The following is a 15,728-nucleotide window of genomic DNA, read 5'->3' as shown; positions in this document are numbered from 1 at the left end:
GTTCTTCTGATTGGATAACTTTAAGGTGTGGCTCCTTCATATTTTAATACGCTTCAAACAGTAAAGACCATACCCACATTATTATTGTAACATTACGAATAACTACTAATATGACTATTTGTCTTAGATAAAATTAGTTTTGCTTTTCACAAGCTCAGAACGCCGTGAGGTAGTACATTTTGAAAATATTTTACTTAATTGTTTTATTGACTTTAAAAAAAAATGTATACATGTATGGTTTGATCACATAAATATGGTGGTCGTCAAAGTTACACGAGATGTTAAATCAGTTTGTTTGTCTTGGCTAACTAATGTGTTTGCGTTTAAATAATGCAGCCAGGGTTGCCATGTCCGCGGTTTTCCCGAAATTGGGCTACTTTGAACTGCGGCCGCCATACCATTTCTCTTAAAAAATATACAAATATTTAACTGTAACATGCTGTTGCTGAGTGAGTAGTGGGGTGAGCGTTATTAAGAACACTGCAGCAGGCAATTTAGTCCACCATTGGCTGAGTCACGTAAATGAGGGAGACAGATCAGCACGTCGTGACAGCTGTTTACCACAGATAGAAAGAACAATGAGACAGATATTTCACCGAATGTATAAATGTGAAGCATCCGCTTGGCGTTTAAACTCCCTACCAAATATGGTAGTGAGAGGAAGCCCACTGGCCGGGAGCAAATGAATCATAGTGGGCAGAGCCAAGTACGAGCTAGCGAGATCCTATTGGCGTGGTCTAGCATTTATTTGCATATTTATTTTAGAGAACGTCTACTCTATGAAGTGTGCAATAACTCAATTCGCCTTTGCGCTCATTCTACACAACACATTTTTTTTTTTACTTTCGCAAACTGGTACAGTCTACAAAACGTAGTCCACTCTGTTCATAACATATTGTAGTTTTGGGAACAGAAAACTGTAATGAGATCAAATATTTAATCGATGAGAACATTTGCACAATGTCGGCCAAAGTCCATCTCGTTCCATCTTCTCACACTGCCACGCAAGGAAGCCACGCTTTTGACTAAAACTACAATTCCCATCATTCTAATTAAGGACCAGTCAATTTATTGATTATGCCAACCACCATATAAAAACCACAGAAGAAGAAGAATGATTATGACATTCAAAACAAGGCAGTTAGCTAACGTTTGTCGTCTCAGGGCTTTGAAAACAGCGTTCCACAATTAATATTTTAGATACAGGTATGGAATGTGTAGTCATATTATAATCTCCAGAAATATTGTCAGCACAAACTTCAAAGTAACGTTATAGTTTTCCAAAGGGCCAAATGCCAACGTAAATAGGTCCGCTAGCTAGGTACATACAGTACTAACTTAGCTAGTTAGCATACCCGACACTGTAAACAATGAGTGTAGGTAAATATAGTACACTTCCTCGCTGGTGTAGGCAGTGCGTGTTGTGATTAAGCAATAAGGCACAAGGGGATGTGGTATATACTCCGCGTTGCGTTGTGCATAAGAACAGCTCTTAGCCGTGGTATATTGGCCATATTCCACAAACCCCCGAGGTGCCTTATTGCTATTATAAACTGGTTACCAACATAATTAGAGCAGTACAAATACATGTTTTGTCATACCTGTGGTATACGGTCTGATATACCACGGCTGTCAGCCAATCAGTATTCAAGGCTCGAACCACCCAGTTTATAATCATAGATCTGATATAAACTCATTCCCATCATTCTAATTAAGGACCAGTACATTTATTGATTCAATCAGCTACAGTAGCTAACTAGATAGGAATCAGTGATGGTTTGGGAAGGTCAATTTAGCTACATGGATTTCGCTATATGCAGTAAGCATTTTTTGTTTCCAAATGTTGCTATGTATTCTATTTTCAGAGTGACCTAAAGATGTCGATTGTGAAAAGTGGCTTCCTTCATCGGCAGAGTAAGTGGAGCTGAACAGCACACAAATGTCACAAACCTGTTAGCCATGCATCATGCTTGTCATGTTTCCAACTACCAATGTAACAGGTACTAGGCGTGGTCAAGAATAAGTTTGATTTCTATAATTTAATGTTTCTTCCTGACACTTCACTGAATTTCCTTATGGAGTTTTTCCATATCACGATGACCTCATTGCTCTTTGACTTTAGGGCCTAGACCTGTGTTTGCACAAAGTGCTACAATATTTTAATACAATTGATGCAGGCACTATTCTGCGACGGTGGAAGAGAAACTGGTTTGACCTGTGGTCTGATGGGCGGCTGGTTTTCTTTGATGACCAGCACCGGCGAGATATGGAGGATGAGATCCACATGAGAGTGGACTGCATTAACATTCGCAGTGCAACTGCATGTCAAGGTACTTGACTACATCTGTTATACTTTTCTATCCTATCCTCTCAACTAGCCCTAGGATAGTTTATCTGCACCAACCCATCAATCACCTGTTCCATCCACATTTTCATTGTCAATAGATCTGAACCCACCAGAGGGCAGGAGTCAAAATGCCCTGCTCCAGATAGTCTGCAGAGACGGACGGGTCATCAGCATTTGTGGAGACAGTGCAGATGATGCTTTGTAAGACAGCTTTCCCATTTGTAATCAATATTACTGTGATTAGTTGTGTCTATATTGGATAGCCTGCTGATAAGTCATGTCAATTCTTGTTTTCCCATTGTTGTTTCAGTGCATGGACCATGGCTCTCCAGGATGCCAGAATCAGCTCTGTGAGTTTCTACTGGTCTGCCAAGACCCTCAGCCTTCGTATCCTAGTCTTCTTATTGACAGTGTTAGATTAGTTAATAGATTAGTATAATTTTTTATTCACATTCAAAACATTCCATAGAGATGATCTATATTTTAGGTGGTCGCTCATCCTCAGATTGACTTTGCGCAGACGATTGTTGCTTCTGCCCCTCCTCCGTATTCTGAATATGGTCCTCCACCTCCGGTAAGTACATGTGAGCCAGCTGCCTATCCTTTACATTTGTGAATATACTTTGAGCAGTCAGTGTGGCACAGTGTCTTATGCTATTTCACTTGGAATTCTGTCTTGACATTTACACTGAACAAAAATATAAATGCAACATGAAACAATTTCAAAGATTTTACTGAGTTACAGTTCATATAAGGAAATCAGTCAATTGAAATACATTCATTAGGCCCTAATCTATGGATTTCACGACTGGGAATACATATATGCATCTGTTGGTCACAGATACCTTTTAAAAAGGTAGGGGTGTCAGTATCTCGTGTGATCACCATTTGCCTCATTCAGCGTGACACATCTCCTTAGCATAAAGTTGATCAGGCTGTTGATTGGCCTGTGGAATGTTGTCCGACTCCTCTTAATGGCTGTGCAAAGTTCCTGGATATTGGCGGGAACTGCAACACGCTGTTGTACATGTCGATCCAGAGCATCCTAAACATGCTCTACGGATGACATGTCTGGTGAATGTATATAGGCCATGGAAGTGCAGATGATGCATGGGGCACTGCTAGGGTATTTTCAGCTTCCAGGAATTGTATACAGATCCTTGCAACATGGGGCATGCATTATGCTGAAACATGAGGTGATAATGGCAGATGAAAGGCACGACAATGGGCCTTAGGATCTCATCACGGTATCTCTGTGCATTGAAATTGCCATCGATAAAATTAAATTGTGTTGTTTATCCGTAGCTTATGCCTGCTCATAACCCCACCGCCACCATGGGGCACTCTGTTCACATCAGCAAACCGCTCTCCCACATGACCCCATAGATGCTGTCTGCCATCTGACCGGTACAGTTGAAACCGGGATAAATCCGTGAATAGCACACTTCTCCAGCGTGCCAGTGGCCATTCACGGTGAGCATTTTCCCACTGAAGTCGGTTACGACGCCAAACTGCAGTCAGGTCAAGACCTTGGTGAGGACGACTATCACGCAGATGAGCTTTCCTGAGACTGTTTCTGATAGTTTGTGCAGGAATTTTTCGGTTGTGCAAACCCACAGTTTCATCAGCTGTCTGAGTGGCTGGTCTCAGACAATCCCGCAGGTGAAAAAGCTCTGGAGGTCCTGGGGCTGCGTGGTTACACATGGTCAGTGGTTGTAGGCAGTTGGACGTATTTCCAAATTCTCTAAAACGACAGAGGTGTCTTATGCTAGAAAAATGAACATTAAATGCTCTGGTGGACATTCCTGCAGTCAGCATGCCAATTGCATGCTCCCTAAACTTCAGACATCTGTTTCATTGTGTTGTGTGACACAGCTGCACATTTTAGTGGCCTTTTGTCCCCAGCACAAGGTGCACCTGTGTAATGATCATGCTGTTTAATCAGCTTCTTAATATGCTACATCTTTCAGGTGGATGGATTATCTTGGCAAAGGAGAAATGCTCAGTAACGGGGATGTAAACACATTTCTGCTCAATTTGAGCAAAATAATAATTTTGTGCATTTTGAAAGTTTATGGGTTCTTTTATTTCTGCTCATGAAACAGGACCATGTTGCGTTTTATATTTTTGTTCAGTGTACTTACCTTGATTTAGTGAAACCATTGTAAATCCTTAGTTTATAATACATCTATATAACATAGTGTTTGTTATATATTGTGCTTTAGGATGCATGCTTTCTAGTTACGGTGGTGGTGGTGGTACTCTCCCATAGTGACAGGTCATTTCTGCCTTTCCAATAGGTTTATGTCCCGGACACTTATGGAGGCTATGCCCCAGCTCCTCCTTCCCATGGCACACAGATCATTTATACAGCTGATGGGCAGCCTTATGCGGTTGCATACCCCTATCACTACCAAGGTACGCACAGGGTGAATGCCCACTTTTAAGTCTGCAAGGTTACATTGATAATTACATTGAATTAAATGTTTCTTCATTCTTTTAATGGATGTAATCTTTCAATTACTATTTTAGCAATATAGAAGTTTTCACCATTCTAACCGCAGTTCATATTTCCCACCATGGTTTGTAGGAGCCTATCCTATGAGGGATCCCCAAGGAATGGACCAGGTTATTGTTCACGAGCGTCAACGTGATGATGGAGGAGACGTGGCTCTCGGCATGCTCGCTGGAGCTGCGACTGGATTGGCTCTTGGGTCTCTCTTTGTCTTCTAGTGTCTTCTTGGAACAGCTTCCAACAATACCTATCCCCAACTGACACGCACCATTCCCACATTTTGGCAGCACTGCAGCTGCATTTCTGTAGCCATGTGACAGAGATGGAGAAGTTACATGTATGTGATGGTTGGGCTATGTTCACCTATGAGGCTTGATTGTGATGTGCCAGTAAATTACTCCTTTTGTGTCCTTACCAAAGCTTTTGATGTATATTAACGTTGTAGCACTTTCTATTAGGCACAGTAGCTATTATGCAGCTTGCCTTTTTTTGTTTGAAAAAACACAAATGGGATATTCTAATGCGCATTTGAAGAAAAGGTTTTGATATATTGAAACTTATTTTATCCTTTTCAGGTCTAGCAAATGTAAAGTCTTCTAACTGATGCCTCATTTAGTAGAGTGGTCATTAAGAGTGGGACAGGTTTGTTTATTGGAACATGCCTGAGCTTGTAAAATCCTGATTCTTTACTATACACATTTGTCTTAAATCCAATGTCCTTTTGAGGGTTTTCACTCATTTTTCATCTACTTTGCATTTGAGATTGTACTTGCCTTCATTTGTTGTTACTTGGTTATTGTCATTCCTTGAACATGGAAGGATATTTTTGGAAGTGAATCTAGGATTTGTTTTATTTACTACAGTCATTATTGCTTGGTTTTCCTATTACTTCATTGTCAGCTGTTGAACCATGTCTTTCTGTTTTATCACCTCGTGTGAGAGCATGTGTAAACTAGAGGATGCACAAACATCAGGCTAATCTTACATTTAAAAGCTGCTACAACAGAGAACTGAATGATACTCTTTGACATTTCAATTGTTTTGACTTTACTCCACTCCTAAAATGATTTTTAAATATGTATCTATTTTTCATGTTACTGATATTTATGGATATTTATTGACTCATTATGTGCTCTTTGGTTAACTGGATACGTTAATTAGTTAACATTTGAGTGGCCTCATTATTTGTCGCTGAACACATCAGCGACTTGTTTTTCACCTTTTTAACCTTTTATATTCAATTTCAAAGTCTTATTTAACTCAGTTACACCACCTTGTAAAGACATTTGGAATACTAGATTGTTTCCTTTTTTGACATGAATGTTGTATACAATAATTGATAACAGATTATATTTATTTGATATCAAATGAAGTAGAGCTTTATGGGGCAAACTGCTTTCATGTAATCACAAAATCATTATACCTTACATTTCAAATGGAAACATTTTGTTATGCAGAATTAATGAGGTGTTTATTGCTCTTTAGCGATTGTATGACATTTTAACAATTTACTTATTAAATTATTAAATCCACATGAATTCACTTTGGAAACTATTTGTGAATCCTAGCAACTTCTGAGTTTCACCTTGGCTCAAGGTGAGCCGCTTGATGTCACATGGTGTTTGAAAAATTGATCACTTTTAACCATGATATCCTCTTAACACAGTCCAGAGCAAATTAATAACAGTGCCAGTTAGTATGAAATGTAGACTACTTCATACACACATTCCATAGATTATTTACACATTTTGGCATGACAGTGCCTTGTATGTTGGGTCTCTGGACAAACCGCTTGTCTCAACACCGTTCCCTTGTATTTCCCACCACTGTTAATATCAGAATATTACTCTCTTATGCATTGTGGTCACATCCCAGTGTTTTGTGAATGACACGCTATATCAGGGGTGTCAAATCAGGGTGGGCCACATTCACTCTCCAATGACGTCCGGAGGGACGCATTGAAAAGTGATGTATTTCCTTGCCATCAAAATGTGCCAAAAAATAGTCCTCTTGCCATAATTTTGACATTTTCGATGCTCTCTGACTGTCTAGCTTTCATTTTGGTGATTAGAAGACCAGCAACCCGGAGTTGCCTCTTCACTGTTGACGTTGAGACTGGTGTTTTGGGGTACTATTTAATGAAGCTGCCAGTTGAGGACTTGCGAGGTGTCTGTTTCTCAAACTAGACACTCTAATGTACTTGTCCTCTTGCTCAGTTGTGCACCAGGGCCTCCCACTCCTCTTTCTATTCTGGTTAGAGCCAGTTTGCGCTGTTCTGTGAAGGGAGTAGTACACAGCGTTGTACGAGATCTTCAGTTTCTTGGCAATTTCTTGCATGGAATAGCCTTAATTTCTCAGAACATGAATAGACTGACGAGTTTCAGAAGAAAGTTATTTGTTTCTGGTCATTTTGAGCCTGTAATCGAACCCACAAATGCTGATGCTCCAGATACTCAACTAGTCTAAAGGCCGGTTTTATTGCTTCTTTAATCAGATAAGTTTTCAGCTGTGCTAACATAATTGCAAAAGGATTTTCTAATGATCAATTAGCCTTTTAAAATTATAAACTTGGATTAGCTAACACAGCATGCCATTGGAACACAGGAGTGATGGTTGCTGATAATGGGCCTCTGTACACCTATGTAGATATTCCATGAAAAAAATCTGCCGTTTACAGCTACAATAGTCATTTACAACATTAACAATGTCTACACTGTATTTCTGATCAATTTGTTATTTTAAATGGACAAAACGTGCTTTTCTTTCAAAAACAAGAAAATTGAAAAATGACCCCAAACTTTTGAACAGTAGTGTATGTATATATTTACATATACATCCATCCAAATATGTGTAAAGTAAAACCAAACATCAGTCATTTCAATAAGTAATATTTTTATTTACATATACGCCAAGATTAGAACACAACTGGATACCTCTGGAAAATCCCAGAAAAAAAACCTGAATACATATTTCTAGGAAACCCCACAGCCATAGATGTTAACAGTATTTTCAAAAGAAAACATAATGACCATTCTTCTTTTATGAAGACATCTCTCCCTTCTCAGCATTGTTCAACGCTACACTAATCTCATCCCAGTGACCAGACAATATTTGTTAACAGCTCAAATGAGAATGAATGACTATACATTGAGATTTATAGCATTTTTTGTGTTTTTAAGTCAGAGATTATAGAAAGAGCTGTATACGATCATAACCAAGTAAGTAACTGTCTGAATATGTGTCTCTTTCATAGGGTGTCTGAAGTGTCATTGGCTTTAGTAGTAAGTGAGAGAGGATATACATTGATTCTCTTTCAAGGCACAACTTATACAAAACATTTGAAGTGGGCAAAATGTATGAAGTACAATTGAAGGGGTACAGGTAAAAAATGACCAAACATTATTGCACACTCAATTACTGATTAATCTTCCAGATCAATCATTGGGTTTTATTTCATTATAACATAGCCCCACCCATCCCAAAGTACTTTTACTTGCTGTTGAACAGCAAGGAACTCAGACTAACGCCTTCTTTCAAAAACAGCCTACAGCAAAAGAATATGAATTTTTTACAAAAAAAGAAGTTGAATTCAAATTAAAGTTGCTGATAGTTAATCATGATATGGTCCTCTTCAATGAGTGCTACTCCACCAACACAGAGTGAACGTTAGACTTAGCCCTTCTTGGATACAACATGAATAAATAAATAAAAACTGAACTAGGTCCTAGTTAAAGTTCAAGTTTTTAACTAGGTCCTAGTTAAGTAAACTAACTAGGTCCTAACACCATACAGTACAACAAAACCTGCAATCCTCATCTATCTTGTCAAGTCATAGATGTACTTCAAGGAGTAAAGGCGTTTTGGAAGAGTTGCTGTAATGCACCATGACATGCATTGTTAGTTTGATGCCATCAAGGCCAAAACAGACACTTTAGTGTTTTAAAGCATAAATTATAAATACATTGCTTGAATCCATATTCTTTGAGACCATCACCATCTTAAACATTAGTCAAACTTATCTGGCTCCGTAAAAAAAGAAAAAAAAGAATGTACAGAATAAGCAAACAAATCAACATACATGAAACCCCTTTGTAACTTGGAGAGAAAGTAGAGTTGTAAATACAGGCCTGAGAACCAGTGGAGGAAAAGGACAAGAGAAAGGAAAGTTGCGTTTGCATTATCTGGTTGAGTGTTAGCCTTCCTGACCAAAGTCCTCTGTGAACTTCTTGAGTTTGTCCAAGTCCTGCTCGTTCACGGTTGGCTTGGTGTTGTGCAGTGACCTCAGCATATCAGCCTGTAAACAGCACATCACAAAGGTCAATTTGTAGGGCTGGGACGATACCAGTATCTCAATATTTTTTCCACGGCAAAAATGAAAACGCGAAGCAGATCAAACAATCTTTCTTTGGATTTTAAAAACCTGCTGTATGTAAAATATAGTGTGATATAGCTTGGAAAATAACTAAAATGTGACTCTGGATGACAACATGATGTTTGTTCCCAACATTAGGGCTGTTTTCACCCAAAAAAGTTACATCCACTTCATGTTTTGTTTTTGTTTCCTTGCCATGATACTAAGAAGAATCGCGATACAGGTATCGTCCTGGTCCAATCAGTTAGCGTCACATACTTGTTCCCTCATGTTCAAAAAATATATGTTTTTGGGGTTCTTCTCACCATGCAAACAACAGGCTCCATGAGTTTCTCCCCATTAACATCCATCCAGGTCATCTCTATGGCGTCTGGATCTCCTGGTGAGCATGGGGTCAGGAGGTCGTCTACCACGAGGTTGGGATGGTTCCATGACGATCCTTGGACCTGGGTGTATGCAGGAGAAGACATGGACGGAACTGGATTTGTGATTACTGATTACTGTCTCATTGACAGAGCATTCAGAGGACTCAATGCTTCCTTCAAAACTATTAGATGATGAAAATTAAATCAATTAAGATTTGCTGCACCTAGGTGAGCCCCGCCTCTGTTGAATGTCACGTACCCGTTTGAAGTGAGTGGCCGACTGCACTTTCCTGACTGGCTGCATGAGGGCGTCCCTCACAATGACGCTGATGTCAGCTCCAGAGTAGCCTTCTGTCTTCTTACCAAGGGTCACATAGTCTGATTCAATGAGCTCACTGGGGGTGGAGCCTAGATGTAGCTTGAACATGAAGGAGCGGGCGGGCCCCTCTGGCAGAGGGATGTAGATACGCTTCTCAAACCTGAGGCACAGAAACACGACAGCTGTGATATCTGATATGGGTATGACATATGGTGATGCAGCAAGGGACAGGAGGGAGTCTCATTCTTTATTTCTAATCTTTAACAATCTGTCTAATAAGAGTCAATGGGTAAAAAAATCCCAGGAATAATACATCTTTACAATAAGATAAAGGACTTGAGATCATCAAAAGATAAATATACACGGACCTTCTCCTAATAGCAGAGTCCAATGTCCAGGGGATGTTTGTGGCTCCTAGAACCAGGACTCCCTCATTGTCATTTCCAACACCTGGGAGAAGAGAGAGAAAACGCTTTAAATAGACAGCTGGTCCAGTCAAATGGAAAGCCCAAAAATAGTAGTTTAGTTGTTTTGGTGATACCTTACAAACAAAAAGGTTCAGTGCTAAACGACACAGTGGACGAAGCAGTTGTGTCAATACTCAAGGTACGAGGTAAACAGGATCTGAGGCCAAGCTTTGCGTAAACTCTCACCCTGCATCTGGACCAGGAACTCAGTCTTGATGCGGCGGGCTGCTTCACTCTCGTTCTCACTTCTGGAGCCACACAGAGAGTCTATCTCATCGATGAAGATGATGGAGGGCTTGTTCTCCCTGGCCAGGCTAAACAGATTCTTCACCAACCTGATGACAGAAAGAGTGGCGGCAAGTGAATAGGAGACCAATGGATGGTGTGGGAGAAGAATGAAGAGGAGGCTAGAGATGGGTATGTATGAGCAATATCCTTCAAATATTATTTTGATTTGATTGCATAGCCCATCCTCTTTGCCCCATTACTCACTTTTCACTTTCCCCCAGCCACTTTGACACCAGGTCAGATGAGGAGATCGAGAAGAAGGTGGAGTTGTTGGCTTCTGTGGCCACAGCCTTGGCCAGGTAAGACTTTCCTGTACCAGGAGGGCCAAAGAGCAAGATCCCTCTCCATGGAGTCCGCTTTCCTGGACACAAAAGACAAACATACTCAGGTATAGTTAATACTATCCAAAACTAAAACTATTTACTGTTCAGATGCATTGCTGCAATTCACAATACATGCGTTATTATCTAGAATGTTATGTGTTGCTTGAATTCCATAATCCATACCTGTGAAGAGGTGAGGGAATTTGATTGGCAAGATGACAGCTTCTTTAAGGGCCTCTTTTGCACCCTCGAGCCCAGCTACGTCATTCCACTTGATGTTTGGTTTTTCCATGACGATGGCACCTGTAAGACAGATTGTAGATAGATAGAAGTTGTTGAAATGTAGTACGCCATATATACATTTTTTTCATACAAATCAAATGCAGATTCAGTGTCAAAAGGCTACATCAAAGCTTTGTATGAGCCTCACAAAAATGCTGAAAAGGGAAGCAGCTGATGCTATAACTGACCCGAGAGTTGATTTTGAAACTTCTTTTTCTCTGGGTCACCTTCCCCTTCATCACTCTCATTCCTGCAAAAGAAAAAGCAAAGTCGTTCTGACCTCACTTTACTGATAAGGAGGCCACACAAAAAGTATATAAACAGTCCAAAAGACTAAAGAATCAGAACCAAATGAAGAATTGGTGAGGATTATAACACATCTCAGGATTCATTATGCTCACTTAGGGCTGTTGTGGTGACCATATTAACACCACACTGGCAATCATGAGTCATGACCGCAGTAAATCTCATTTTATGACTCTGGACATGCTTTGGTAGTACTCAACTTGCTAACTACACCGTATATACAACATTAGTGGATTTGGCTATTTGAACCACACCCGTTGCTGACAGGTGTATAGAATCGAGCACACGGCCATGCAATCTCCATAGGAAAACATTGGCAGTTGACCTTACTAAAGAGCTCAGTGACTTTCAACGTTGCACTGTCATAGGATGCCACCTTTCCAACAAGTTAGTTTGTCAATTTCTGCCCTGCTAGACCTGTCCCGCTCAACTGTAAGTACTGTTATTGTGAGGTGGAAACGTCTAGGAGCAACAACACCTCAGCCGCGAAGTGGTAGGCCACACAAGCTCATACAATGGGACCGCCGAGTGATGAAGCGCGTAACACGTAAAAAATGCCTGTCCTCGGTTGCAACACTCACTACCGAGTTCCAAACTGCCTCTGGAAAAAAAACATCAGCACAATAACTGCTCGTCAGGAGCTTCATGAAATGGGCTTCCATGGCCACACACAAGCCTATGACCACCATGCGCAATGCCAAGCGTCGGCTGGAGTGGTGTAAAGCTTGCCACCACTGGACTCTGGAGCAGTGGAAACGCATTCTCTGGAGTGATGAATCAAGCTTCCCCTTCTGGCAGTCCGACAGATGAATCTGGGTTTGGCGGATGCCAGGAGAACACTACTTGTCCCAATACTTAGTGCCAACTTTAAAGTTTGGTGGAGGAGGAATAATGGTCTGGGGCTGTTTTTCATGGTTCGGGCTAGGTCCCTTAGTTCCAGTTGAGGGAAATCTTAATGCTACAGTACACAATGATATTCTAGACGATTCTGTGCTTCCAACTTTGTGGCAACAGTTTGGGGAAGGCCCTTTCCTGTTTTAGCATGACAATGCCCCCGTGCACAAAGCGAGGTCCATACAGAAATGGTTTGTTGAAATCAGTGTGGAAGAACTTGACTGGCCTGCACAGAGCCCTGACCTCAACCCCATCGAACACCTTCGGGATGAATTGGTACGCCGACTGCGTGCCAGGCCTAATCGCCCAACATCAGTGCCCAATCTCACTAATGCTCATGGCTGAATGGAAGCAAGTCCCCGCAGCAATTTTCCAACATCTAGTAGAAAGCCTTCCCAGAAGAGTAGAGGCTGTTATAGCAGCAAATTAATGCCCATGATTTTGGAATGAGATGTTCGACAAGCAGGTGTCCACATACTTGAAACAGGGGTTGATGCGTGGAGTGAAATAAGTGTTCTCTTATTTCCCAGCTGCTTATATCAAGCATATGCTCCACTATAAAACCAAAGTAGCCTACAAAACAAACCGTTGGGAAAGCGTGCGGCCTCTGTTCGCCATGTCTTTTTCTGCCCATTTGAAAACGTGCCATTCTAAATCAAAACTAATTTTACATATTAGTAAAGACAAGATTACATTGTAGGCCAGTAGACGAACTCATATTCTGTTCTTCTGAAATACATTTACTTCATGTCATATTGTTCCTTTAGACCTGACTAAAATAAATAATGGATTTATTGTGATGGTGTATATTAAGTTGATTTATTAGACTTTTTTTTAAAGTAGATGTTACAAAGGCACGCATCTGCGGCTTGTATGCATGGAGGCCTGGAAATGCTAATCCTATGTTAATTAACGGCCAATTACCGTGAGACCGGCAGACTTTTGCATGACAATAACCGGCTGACATAATTTCATGGCCACCACAGCCCTATTCACCCTTTGTCATCAGACCCAGACTCTTTGACAGGCTTGGCTGGAGGAGCCTTCTCCTTCTTCTTAAGGTATTCCTTCAGCTTCTCTGCTCGGTCCAGGTACTCTGCACACTTTGCCCTGATGCTTTGCTTGGCCTTGTCTCCCTGGGCCTCATCTATAGGAAAAGTAAATGGACCACAGGTTGTCACATCACATTATGCCCTAAGTCACCTCACACTTCGGGCATTCAATGTGAAAGTAAAAAAACTTTTAAAACAGTTTCTTTAAGAAATCATTTATGTTTATCCAGAGGTCCTCCTGTGGTCATTCCAAACTTTAAGGTCAAAGGTAAACGCATACACACACTGGCCAATTTATTAGGTTCACCACCCCATTCACGAAAATGGTTTGCTCCTACAGACAGTGATTCACGTGACTGTGGCTTTCTATATAAAGCAGGCAGACACGCATTGAGGCATTCAGTTAGTTTGATTGAACGTTAGAATGGGCAAAACTAGTGACCTAAGCAACTTTGAGCGTGGTGATCGGTGTATGATCATCGGTGTTAGGCGCGCCGGACCCAGCATTTCAGAAATGACCGCCCTGCTGGGCTTTTCACGCACGACAGTGCCTAGGGTTAACCGAGAATGGCGCGACAAACAAAAAACATCCAGTCAGTGGCAGTACTGTGGGCTAAAACAGCTTGTTGATGAGAGAGGTTGAAGGAGAATGGCAAGAATTGTGCAAGCTAACAGGAGGGCCACAAACAGACAAATAACAGCGCAGTGCAAAAGTGGTGAGCAGAATGTCATCTCGGGACGCGCAACTCGTCGATCTTTGTCACGGATGGGGTATTACAGCAGACCACCACACCGGGTTCCACTCCTACCAGCTAAAAACAAGAAGAAGCGGCTCCAGTGGGCATGTGATCACCAACACGACCATTGAGTAGTGGAAAAACACTGCCTGAAACATGACATCACGTTCAGTTTACTTGAGTGGCCTGCACAGTCCCCAGACCTCAACCCAATAGAGTATCTTTAAGATGAGATGGAATGGGCTGTTCGCAGCATGAATGTACCCATCTAGACCGAGTCGGACACCCCTTTGCCTCCAGAACAGCCTGAATTATTCGGGGCATTCTACAAGGTTTCGGAAATGTTCCACAGGGATGTTGGTCCATGCTGACGCAAAGTCCAATCTACAGCAACTGCATGATACCGTCGCGTCAGCACGGATCAACATTCTTGTGAAACGTTTCCAACACCTTGTAGAATTCCCGGACGAATTCTGGCTGTTCTGAAGGCAAAGGGGGGTCCGACCCAATACTAGATGGGTGTACCTAATAAACTGGCCGGTGAGTGTATATTACCAAATTAAAGTGAATAGAATAACAATGTATGTGGATGTTCTGTGTTTGCAGTGTATTTCTCAAATTAAGACTTGTAAACAGGAAGTGGAACTGAGATATAAGACAACTCACACTTCACAACATGAAGGAAGTACTGAATAGAATGCTGGTACAACCGGAGAGCTTCCTCATAGTTTTTAGCTTTGTCCTCCTCTGCAGCCTTGCTTGCAAGATCTATGGCTTTCTGTAACACAATGCATGGGCAACGTTATAGAAGAGCCATAACAAAAGAGGGAAGGGCATTAGCATGACATCTTGATCTGCCCGATATCATTATTGTCATTTGGTGTACCTTATTTTAGAAAGGTATGTCAAAATGTAATTAGTAAATAATGAAACAGTTCTCACGCACGCACCCGCGTCAAGAGTCATATTTGCTAGACAAATCTACGGATTAACAACATCCAAAACAACAGTAGACGAATACAAAGTTAGCTAGCAAGCCTAGCTAGCTGGCTAATTTCGTTTGTTGTTGTCCCTGGCTGGACACTCACTCACCTGTAAATTGTTATTAGCCATGGTTGCTGTATATGTACAATTGCCAAAATAAAACTTAACTCTAATCTCAATAGATCAACGTGCAATAGCCACAATACGACGTTATTAGCTCTGGTTAGTGTTTTGATATCATTTTGGTGAATTCTTCAATTGTTCGGAATCTCTTCCGCATCAAGATGTCGAGTGTCACTTCCGCCTATGGATGTACACGTGACAGCAACACAAAAGAGACGAGTAAAGCTTTTTCTGACCCTTTACTGTCAATTTTATGCGGTCAATTTCACAGCCTATTTTTATCTGTACTTTGAAATTCTGATTAACAATCCATAAACATGTATGTGCATTGTATATGCTAGCAATAAGGTTACC

General features: G+C 41.1%; 2 protein-coding genes across 4 annotated transcripts; one reads left to right on the top strand and one right to left on the bottom strand.

The window, feature by feature from the left end:
- The first annotated feature begins 51 nt into the window (after positions 1 to 51).
- Positions 52 to 6,400, top strand: LOC115158351 (pleckstrin homology domain-containing family B member 2). Of its 3 annotated transcripts, none has more exons than XM_029707188.1 (8): positions 52 to 169; positions 1,866 to 1,914; positions 2,178 to 2,330; positions 2,446 to 2,548; positions 2,658 to 2,697; positions 2,835 to 2,921; positions 4,648 to 4,765; positions 4,938 to 6,400. In XM_029707188.1, exons 2-8 carry the CDS (start codon positions 1,878 to 1,880, stop codon positions 5,078 to 5,080), a joined length of 681 nt encoding a protein of 226 aa, XP_029563048.1. In that variant the 5' UTR covers positions 52 to 169; positions 1,866 to 1,877; the 3' UTR covers positions 5,081 to 6,400. The 3 variants fall into 3 exon arrangements, with proteins under 3 accessions (XP_029563048.1, XP_029563049.1, XP_029563047.1); XM_029707189.1 differs by lacking the exon at positions 52 to 169 and adding an exon at positions 758 to 1,206 and having other exon boundaries at positions 2,853 to 2,921; XM_029707187.1 differs by lacking the exon at positions 52 to 169 and adding an exon at positions 760 to 1,206.
- Positions 6,401 to 7,737: 1,337 nt separating this feature from the next.
- On the bottom strand, positions 7,738 to 15,571 carry LOC115158346 (vacuolar protein sorting-associated protein 4B). The gene is made up of 11 exons (XM_029707175.1): positions 15,360 to 15,571; positions 14,934 to 15,045; positions 13,475 to 13,625; positions 11,467 to 11,528; positions 11,180 to 11,299; positions 10,878 to 11,034; positions 10,572 to 10,720; positions 10,287 to 10,368; positions 9,859 to 10,078; positions 9,540 to 9,680; positions 7,738 to 9,156 (listed from the first exon to the last, which is right to left on the bottom strand). The coding sequence occupies exons 1-11, from the start codon at positions 15,378 to 15,380 to the stop codon at positions 9,055 to 9,057; spliced, it is 1,317 nt and encodes a 438-aa protein (XP_029563035.1). The 5' UTR covers positions 15,381 to 15,571; the 3' UTR covers positions 7,738 to 9,054.
- Positions 15,572 to 15,728: the final 157 nt, after the last annotated feature.

Source organism: Salmo trutta, chromosome 22, assembly GCF_901001165.1.
Source record: "Salmo trutta chromosome 22, fSalTru1.1, whole genome shotgun sequence".
Taxonomy (NCBI): domain Eukaryota; kingdom Metazoa; phylum Chordata; class Actinopteri; order Salmoniformes; family Salmonidae; genus Salmo; species Salmo trutta.
The sequence above is the reverse complement of the archived record's forward strand: the minus strand, read 5'-3'. Positions and strand labels throughout refer to the sequence as shown.

Bases quoted from the DNA above. Each gene is read 5' to 3' on its own strand.
- LOC115158351 (XM_029707188.1), top strand. From the start codon at position 1,878: ATGTCGATTGTGAAAAGTGGCTTCCTTCATCGGCAGA. The intron at 1,915-2,177 runs GTAAGTGGAGCT...CAATTGATGCAG, and splicing joins TGGCTTCCTTCATCGGCAGA to GCACTATTCTGCGACGGTGG. The intron at 2,698-2,834 runs GTGAGTTTCTAC...TCTATATTTTAG, and splicing joins AGGATGCCAGAATCAGCTCT to GTGGTCGCTCATCCTCAGAT.
- LOC115158346 (XM_029707175.1), bottom strand. From the start codon at position 15,380: ATGGCTAATAACAATTTACAG. The intron at 15,046-15,359 runs GTGAGTGAGTGT...ATTGTGTTACAG, and splicing joins TGGCTAATAACAATTTACAG to AAAGCCATAGATCTTGCAAG. The intron at 11,529-13,474 runs GTGAATAGGGCT...TTTCTTTTGCAG, and splicing joins TCTGGGTCTGATGACAAAGG to GAATGAGAGTGATGAAGGGG.